Source organism: Styela clava, chromosome 2 (genome assembly GCF_964204865.1).
Source record: "Styela clava chromosome 2, kaStyClav1.hap1.2, whole genome shotgun sequence".
Classification (NCBI taxonomy): domain Eukaryota; kingdom Metazoa; phylum Chordata; class Ascidiacea; order Stolidobranchia; family Styelidae; genus Styela; species Styela clava.
This window is the reverse complement of record NC_135251.1, coordinates 16,432,637-16,441,868: the sequence shown is the minus strand read 5'-3', so window position 1 is coordinate 16,441,868 and position 9,232 is coordinate 16,432,637. Positions and strand designations below refer to the sequence as shown.

Here is a 9,232-nt window from a genome sequence, read left to right as displayed (position 1 = left end):
TTTTACCCGAGAAAAGGGGCATAAACCATACTTAAAAATATTTAAATAGAATAATCTTTGTTACTACTTCAGATATTCCTGGTACTCACTCGAATATGTGTTAACATATTACCCAAGTAGTGGAGTTCACACACGTAATAATAGACTTTTTCATTTTGTGATCACTTTATTAGTCTTACACATATGAATGCGTTGTAATGTGTCGATATCAGTGTTTCAAATTATCCTGACTGAGATTTCGAGCGCTTTTTTATTTTGAAATTTTTCACAATGAACTATCTATTCTGCTTCAAGCTGGTTTGGATGCACTGTGTGATGGGCAATACGAAATACCTATTGCGTTGTTTTTTCTATTATGGTCATCTAAAATAAACAAACAAGGAGCTTTTTTCCGAGTTTGTCATATAGTTTCATTTATAGCACCTTATCAGCACAAAAGAGCACATTACTCACGCAATGATAGTATATTAAAAAATCTGTAGTAATTCAGCTGAATATAATTTGTAGAAAGAATGATTGATTCCTTGATTTTGATTAATAAAACTTGGAATCAGCTCAAGTTTTCATTGGACATTTTCATGAAAAGCTTTGTTTCTTCCTCCCTGGTCTAATTAGTATTTACTATATTTTTGGAATTATTTCATTCAATAGTATCAAGGCATTAATTAACAATTTTCATCGCTTGCGCAAATGAAAATAAAATTTGAGTAAAAAGACTATATGTAGTAATGATTTGCTATCTATACCAAAAGCAACAAAAAAAGTTATTATATAATCATTCTGAGTAACATTATATTTTTTGGCAATATATAACAACAGTTTTTTATAAGTCAAATCTTCCTTTACTTTTTCCCCGTCGTATTCTTCTTAAACAAGATACCATTATTGTTACCCCTCCTGCAACAAACACTAACACAACCGTCATCCATGCCAACCGATCAGATATATTTGGTATTTTTTCACGAACCGACACCGTTTTTCTTGAGTAATCTTGATTTAATGAAAATGCTTCAGCTTTTGGCATGTTGATATCTAAAAAAAAAATATTTTTTCATTGTGGTTATAATTTTTTTTTCGAAAATATAGATACAGGAATTTGTTGATCTACAGCAGTGGTTTTCAACCTTTTACTGGCCGCCTACCACTTTTGAGTTTTTTATTCTGGCTGCGTACCACCGACAAAACCCCATTTGTGGTGGGGACAATGGCACAAGAAACGCGCTATGGTAGTATTTTATGTGGCATTACAACCATTTTTAGACATTCATGCATGTTTCGAAGTATTAATTATATGCAATAACAACGTATTAATTGCCAGCAAAATTGCGAGATAGTTTGCGTGGTCAACCGTCAAAGCTGAAATGCTTTAATCATCGGAAAACGAATCGAATTAGTGCAAAACTCGGACGAATACACTTTGGTCGTCACTAGCCGCTATCACGAACTGCCTAACCTAGTCTCCCAATTTAATTAACCCCGAAAACTCAAGATTATGCCGATCATCCAACACATACATCAAGTAGCAATAGTAGCATCCTTATAATGTATCAATGGTATCTCGACACGCGTCGAACACTCCCACAGAACGCTCCCTTCGTTGCCGCATTGTGGGCGTAACACGTAAAACGGGTGAAAACATGCCACGTTCTCATTCTCGTTTCCTATTAAGTAGGTAGTAACGGGCGGGGGCGATCTTTAAAGACAAGGACTGGTAACCCAACCCTATAACCCGTTCAGCGAATACATTTAGTATGTGAGATAAAAAGAAATTGTTGTTGCCATATTTTAGCCAACTCAAAAGTTAATTGTTAAAGTTACTGGTACGCGTACCACAGGTTGAGAACCACTGATCTACAGCAAACACAAAAAATACTTTTTTTTGTAATGATATGAAACACTGTCCAGTGAATAAGTATCAGCTTCGATATTAATAACCTATAACGATAGACACATTAGTTCTAGGATGAAAAAAACATTAGAATGAATAATCTGAACATATTTTAAATGGAGTAGATTAGTGGTTAATATCGGTCATATGTATATGGTTAATAATTATATATATAATTAATTTCAACAACTGTCAACCGGTAATAGGCCACCCTGTATATAAACATAAATATATATCAAATTTCACGTTCAAACTTACATTTACAGGTCTGGCCATCTTTTCCAAGATACCAGTTGTTGTAGTTGGGACACAGGCAAAGACTTCTTCCATTATCATCCAAAGTACAAAAATGAGAACATCCACCTTTGTTCTATAAACATACAGTAAAAAGTCTACATATATCGAATTGATTAGATTCTGTCCATTTTTCAACGTTGGCTAAATATTTTACTGACGTACAGGACGAAAATTATTATTGAAGACTTTTGTACATTGTTGCTGATTGTATAATGTGCTGTATGGAAAACGTATACATCTTATGCTCGAAACCATGTAATATTTATCCACAAAGCAAAATTCTAACACGATGGAACGATCGCCAACAGATGTCATTCATAATTGAAAACTGCTGCTCATATTAGATTTTTAATTTCACTTCAGTATATATAATAATACCTTACTTATTTTGAAATTCGCCTCACGCGGAAAATGTGGCACCACGCAAGTTTCCGCGCAAAAGTTTTATGCTCAGGTGACAAGATCCTCTATATAAAATCATCTGCTGTTAAAAATGGTTCATTTGCGCTACTTTTCATTTTTCCACATAGGTTTTCAAGTGAATATTATAGCGACTAATGAGTAAAACAGGTAAAACATAATAAATCGCGTTGCACGCTGAAAAATTGAGTAGGCATTTTTTTTTTGTAATTTTATTTTGTCGAATATTCTTACATTGGCGCACTTGCTTGAATTTGTTTGTATGGTGATTGGGCCGAGTGTAAAAACTTTTCTGATTTTTCTTTTATCTTTTAGGTATTCAGCAGCGCTTCGTTCTGAACATGACTAAAAAGAAGCAAAATATTTTATGTATATCAATGAAAGTAAATAGAAAGTAAAAATCACGTAGGAAACATTGTGTTGATAATAATCGCTACATAATTCATTTAAACATATCGTTTTATACGACAGACGAAGAGAAGAATCCGATGCCTAGGAGTAAGTTTTTCCAATAATTGTAAATTCATTAATACTTTGAAGCAAAGTTAAATTTAAGATCAGTACCAACTGCTGATACATGAGGGAATTGCTCAGAATCGGATACGAATAAAAATCACAAAATTCAAAACGTATTACCTTTTGTAAACATGTTTGATCTAACACCCAATCACATAATGCAATCTCACAGTGAACGTACAGCAACGTAGATTGTTTACCAGAGCCAAACCACGAGAAAGATTGAAATGCAAATTCAACTGTGGGATATTTGAAGTTTTTGTACAACTGTGTGAAGCTACTTTTCTCAGTGCACCTGAAGATGATTCACATTCACTTTAGAATAGGGAAGAGAAGAAAATATGAGAAATATGAGATGGAATAAGCAGTCGTCGTTAAGAGCTACAAATCAAAACGAACGATGGGTCAAAATTTCCTCACCCGTCTACTAATATATCATATCTGTCTGTGTCGTCCATATTAGGTGAATTCGTTGCCCAGCAATATGATGCCTAAGGATACAAGAAATAAATAATAACTAATATGATCATCGCAATATCAGCAAACTTCAAAAGAATTGTACCGATTGTCATGTGAAGATGTATGCGTGAAATATAAAAAATAACAAAAATTGGGATAAAATATCGAGCCGAGAAATCGATTAGTTGCGGAAAAAGGTAATTATTGTTTTACAAAACTATCAACAACAACAATTTAGCAAAACGGTTGATAAGGTCCACTCGTGTCCAATAAATAATATTAAATGCATATATTTACATTTTTATATTTAATGTAAACAAATGCGCAGACAACATTTTTTGCATGATATATATTATATATATCGAAAAAGCAAGAAACATAAAAACGAATTAGAAAAACTTTTTTTTTTGATTTGCGTAATTCAGGCATTAAACATTTACTACATCTTATCGACAAGTAGGATCATATACTCATATTTAACGCTAAAATGCCTATTTGTGTGTAATTTTCATTTTTTATAGAAAAAAATAGCGAATATATTGCATGTAAATTCTTACTTCCATAGCTAAATATTTTTCTCCAGTCTGGGTAGTGATTCCAACATAAATATTGTCTCCCACTTCAATATTCGGATATGTACCAGGATAAGCCGATACAGGATGAAGGAATGTTTCATTCTGGAACATTGCTATCATTACCATATACTCGTCTTGCTGCGTTGCAGTACTGATGGGAGATCCGCTGAAAAATTCTGTCTCTTAATAGTGGGAATATAGTATTGTGAAAGAGTGAGAGCCATCTCGGGTTGCAAAATCTTTTTCATTGTCAATTATTCAAGTACCTTGTCCGGAGTCGAATAGCCGCAATTTAAAAATGCTACGGATAATAAACTGCTACGGATATATAATCAATATAATAAGGTATTGAAAGACAAATTGTGACAATTGTGAAGTTTTTAATGTAAAATCGGCGAAAGTATATTAATGTACAAACAATTTTTGGGGTGCAATTTTTACGTACAAAACACACACAAAAACAACTTAAATTCGTTCTTAGAATACTAGCGTAGAAGCATTGTATTCATTAACTATTTTCCGTTATCAAGAGCACTGGACAACTTCATGGCGCAATATCAGTTCTGTTCTTTACAGATCAGATACTACTTCAAAATGTTAAACGTTCCTACCAAAGTTACTTCATTTAAATTTCAAAACTATCATCATCCTCACTTACTAGTAAACAGGATATATTGAATAAGCCAAAGATTTATCCATGGTTGACGCGAATGAACACGTAAAGGAGATATCAAACGGAGCAACTCTTGTGATTACGGCTGATGATTCCGGCCCGGTGTTTCGTATGGTTTGAGTATATACCAAGTCCGTATTCTCAATCTGGAATATTTCATCAAATTATTAACCTTGGAGTTTTAATCATAAGGTAGACCACGATTTCTCGACTAGTCCAGTTCTCAGTTTAGGCCGGGCGTACGACTACCAAATACTTATGAAGTCGTCTCCGATGACTGGACAGGGATTTTATATGGAACTGTGGCCATTGATCACGTGCAGCATTTTTCGCAACATCAAATATCTTTTCAATGATTCGAAACTGCGAGGCATAAATAATAATTGTTATGCGATGACCCATTACTACGCATATGATGCGTAACCCGATTTCGGTGAAAGATATAAAATTTGGGTACAGGTGAAAATAGAATAGTGACAAATTATCGGTTCAAAATTATTGTAAATCAACGTTCATGGTGTGTTTTTATGCACACACACACACTTTTGTGATACGATTAAAAATTCTTTCTCGTGTAGAATATTCTACAAATACTTTACTCACTGTAACCGTTGGTGAACATAACGACATATTGAACTGAAATAATATGATATTATTTCCTTCATCAATTCCCATGCAAGAACTATCAACTACGTCTGAAGAGTACAATGTAGTCACCGTAGCGTTTCCAGCAGCCAAGTCTGACAGTGGGGTATACCCCAAAGTTTGTAATGCACACGCATCCATGCTTTATTCAACAACAACAAATAAGATATTGAAAACCAATAAATGACAAAGTAACATACAAATAGCGAAGAATAGTCAAGGGATTACAATGCCCTCTTGTTTACCTGCTGTTGAATCGAACTATAGGAACGTAGTAAGTATAAAATCATTCTGATACAAAACTTACAGAGATAATATATTTTATAGATATGGTCTGGAATCTCGATGGTTTGCTGGTACATAATTGCGGAAGTGACCTAATCAAATTTCTTAAGTTCCATGAATGTTATGTTATGCAAAAACAATAAAAACCGAGGTATTTTTGATTCTGGTGATTGAACAGGCTCGTTACGTTTATATCAAATCATAAAAACATGTCAACTTCATGAAATATGAGCGATAATACAAAAATACAAATCTATGTCTCGGTTTTATACAATCCAGAAAGTTAAAAACAATGAGATGTTGAAAGCGAGTAACGTTGATATTGTAATGTATAAGACAGTTACCCAATATCCCATGAGCACTGATTTTAATTGTACGAGTGCTCAATAATGGAATTATCAAAATGACCAAGTTATAGATAGAACCTATATTAACGAATATTTTCATTTTATAATATTACAAAATATCTTGTATTACCGAACTTCGACGTCGTTGTCATTGCACGTAATACTCAATCCAATATATGATATAATTTCTGCGTCTGTACTTAGAGTCGGCCTTGACGCGCTAGAATCGCAAGTGAAACCTAAATGTGATAAGATAAACAAAGGTATGAATATTAACCGAACAACATGTTTGCAGAATGATAAAGTTTATAAGTGATTTTTGAAGAAGTTATATCTTTTATAGGATGATCTTAACATGAAAATATCTCATAAAATGCAAACTTTGAAAGTTCAGTTTCTTTGTTTCAACGATTCAATTGTAATCGTATATGCTTCAATCTACCAATTGTTTTGATTTACTAAACGCGAAATAACCGCTTGGGTTGTATATATTTTTAACCGTAACTGTTTGGTATTCTAACATTTCACTTTTCAATTAACTTCTTTCGTAATACCTCAATTAAATAAATTTTGCATCAAAATCATGATAGATGCCAAATTAGACCCACAAAAATAAAATTAATAGGCCTGAAACTTGAAAAATATATTTTATTCGGTGGCAATAATTTTTAGTTTTGTCTGATTTACACTTTTTCGGCCTCTCGAAGTACAAGAACATGCATAGATAATTCGTCATATCCCTCGCTTTTAAAAATACTTGCTGTATTAGGATTTTTTGGTATTATAAAATTTGAAGGACTCTTCGTCAAGACGCGGATGATGAAAAAAAAATAAATACGATTACTTCTAATCAGTCAATAAAACGTGTTTCATTATTATTATTAGCTGCTTTCTGTTTGATGCTGGTGTGATTATTGTAACAAATTAATTTCATTGGTAGATGATCATAATTTGTTTTTGATTTTCATTCCACCGTTTTATGTATGAGTTTATACGTTTTTGTGTTGAGTCAGTCTTTTGGCTTCTTCAGTGGACAACGTTTATACAAGTATTGTAAGGTAACCCGTGATTCACAAGATACATAACAGTCCTCAATTTAAATCAAACAAGTAAGTTAGTCAGAGAGACACTTGTTCAAAATCTTCCGTGACGAAAATTTATTAATGAACAATTGACAAAAAAAAAATTGAACTTACTTGAAGAAACTATCTTTACCAACATCAGTATGATTAAGATGATGTCAAAATCCTTCATTTTATTTCGAATATATCCCATTTCATTTTACCAACACATAATAGGTATTGCACGGGAACCAGCTACGAACATACAACCAGTCATCATGTAAATGCATATTGAGCTTCCGGCGAAAGTAGTTCACGCAGCACATCGACATATGTTAATGCATGATAACGCAAACCTAGTGTATTTCTAGTTCAGATTCACCTCTCACACTCTGTTTTGGTATAACGGGATAATGCACATATAACTGAATACTAAGCGTTGATAAAGTTTCACCGCTAGGTGTGCTATGTTATGCAGCTGTTCTCGGGGCTGAGGTGTCAGAGTTGATTCTCGTGCGTTTGGCTCGTCTTGAAATCGGAATTTTGCTTTCAAATTTTTATTTTACCGATTGCAAATTGAATTTATTGTACACACGGACTTTTAAAATGAATATTGCATTGGGTGTAATAACGAAAGAGTGTGGAACTTGTTTAAGTTTTTATTCTTTTAACTTTCTTGAGCTGGAAGCTGTATTTCCAAAATAGGCTCATTTTTTGTATGGACATATAAATATACTCGTACAAGAATTAAGTTTTGTTCGACGTGAAATGTAACATTCAAAATACACTATATTCTTGACATCATTGGGAAATGACTTTCTAGGTGAAGGTGCGTGAATTTTAATTACAAGTCCAGCCAACTTCTAATCAATTTTTGTAGCGTATAAGGCTATTCGAATGCGAAACTCCCGGGCAAGGTATGCAACAAGCCAGAGATCGTATTGGTTATCTTCTTTTGTAAGGATAAAATTACTTTCAAATTATAAATAATCAAAAATGGAAATACCTCCCTCAAAGCTATTGCTAATATATTTTTTTAACATAATGTCTGAATTTAATGTGAGAATGCGTGACATGTGTTTAAATTGCGGTAACATCTTCTTGCACACAAGTTTAAACATTTCCCTTCCCCAACTCATCTTTGCGACAAATTTATGAACTATTTTATGGACATATGTTTGATACAATCCGTAGGCTTAGGTTCGAAACGACAAACTTCGAATAAGCATAAAATTATAATCAAAAGAATAAGTATATCGGTACCAAGCCAATGGAAACCGCCTGTTAGGCCTCTCAGTTATTTTGTTCTTGAGGATAAATGCCTGGCTGTCTTCCGAGATTTCATGAAGTAACCTAATTTACTGTACGAATCTTCTATCTAAATGTGGCAAAAGCTGTATTATTTGGAACGAGATTTCAATCATTTTCATTTTATTATTGACAAGCTTGTAGTTTATGTAAAGCATGAAAGCATGGTTAGTTATTCGCGAGTGGCGACTGGCGATTTACTAAAATTATCGCCTATCTATATTAGGTATAGAGTAGACACGCAGTCTCTCAAAAATTTTTAGAGCTCCAGAAGTATGTGCACCAAGATGGCGCCCGCCTGAACATAGTATGTGTACCAAGTTAGGGGTCAGGTTGTGCGCGATCTTGGTGCACATACTTCGGAAGCGCCAAATTTTATGATGCCCGCCTATGTCAAAAAAAAATATGCAGTATGTAGTGAATTTTTATTTTAAATTTTTAGTGATTCCAGGTATTTCGATGGAGGCAGCATATTTGCACCCGTAAACTGCATGTACCCAGAAAACTTTTGTACCTGTACTCCATTTGTTCAATAGGGTTGTGAAGTGTCATACATATACTGCCAATAATCTGCATATACCACCACCTCAATATACAGATACAGCCATTAAGTTGATATACTGCCAGATCATTTCATAAGAATACAATTTATGTATACGGTATGCGGTTGCATCTACGAATTATATGCCAATTACGGGTCGTTCATATAAATAGCGCTTTAAAGTGCTTAAAAAAACTTCAAAGCGGCTAGTAATCAA

At 33.6% G+C, this 9,232-nt stretch overlaps 1 protein-coding gene across 1 annotated transcript; it reads right to left on the bottom strand.

The window, feature by feature from the left end:
• Positions 1–445: 445 nt before the first annotated feature.
• On the bottom strand, positions 446–7,537 carry LOC120335636 (uromodulin-like). The gene is made up of 10 exons (XM_039403181.2): positions 7,302–7,537; positions 6,236–6,344; positions 5,432–5,615; positions 4,814–4,974; positions 4,138–4,321; positions 3,542–3,612; positions 3,242–3,416; positions 2,840–2,950; positions 2,147–2,258; positions 446–1,032 (listed from the first exon to the last, which is right to left on the bottom strand). The coding sequence occupies exons 1-10, from the start codon at positions 7,378–7,380 to the stop codon at positions 824–826; spliced, it is 1,395 nt and encodes a 464-aa protein (XP_039259115.2). The 5' UTR covers positions 7,381–7,537; the 3' UTR covers positions 446–823.
• Between the last annotated feature and the right edge of the window lie 1,695 nt (positions 7,538–9,232).

What these genes read in the sequence shown, in the direction of transcription:
- LOC120335636 (XM_039403181.2), bottom strand. Translation starts at nt 7,380, where the DNA reads ATGGGATATATTCGAAATAAAATGAAGGATTTTGACATCATCTTAATC. An exon ending in GGTAAAGATAGTTTCTTCAA is followed by an intron (nt 6,345 to 7,301) that starts GTAAGTTCAATT and finishes TATCACATTTAG; the next exon opens with GTTTCACTTGCGATTCTAGC. An exon ending in AGATGGCCAGACCTGTAAAT is followed by an intron (nt 1,033 to 2,146) that starts GTAAGTTTGAAC and finishes TTTTTTTTTTAG; the next exon opens with ATATCAACATGCCAAAAGCT.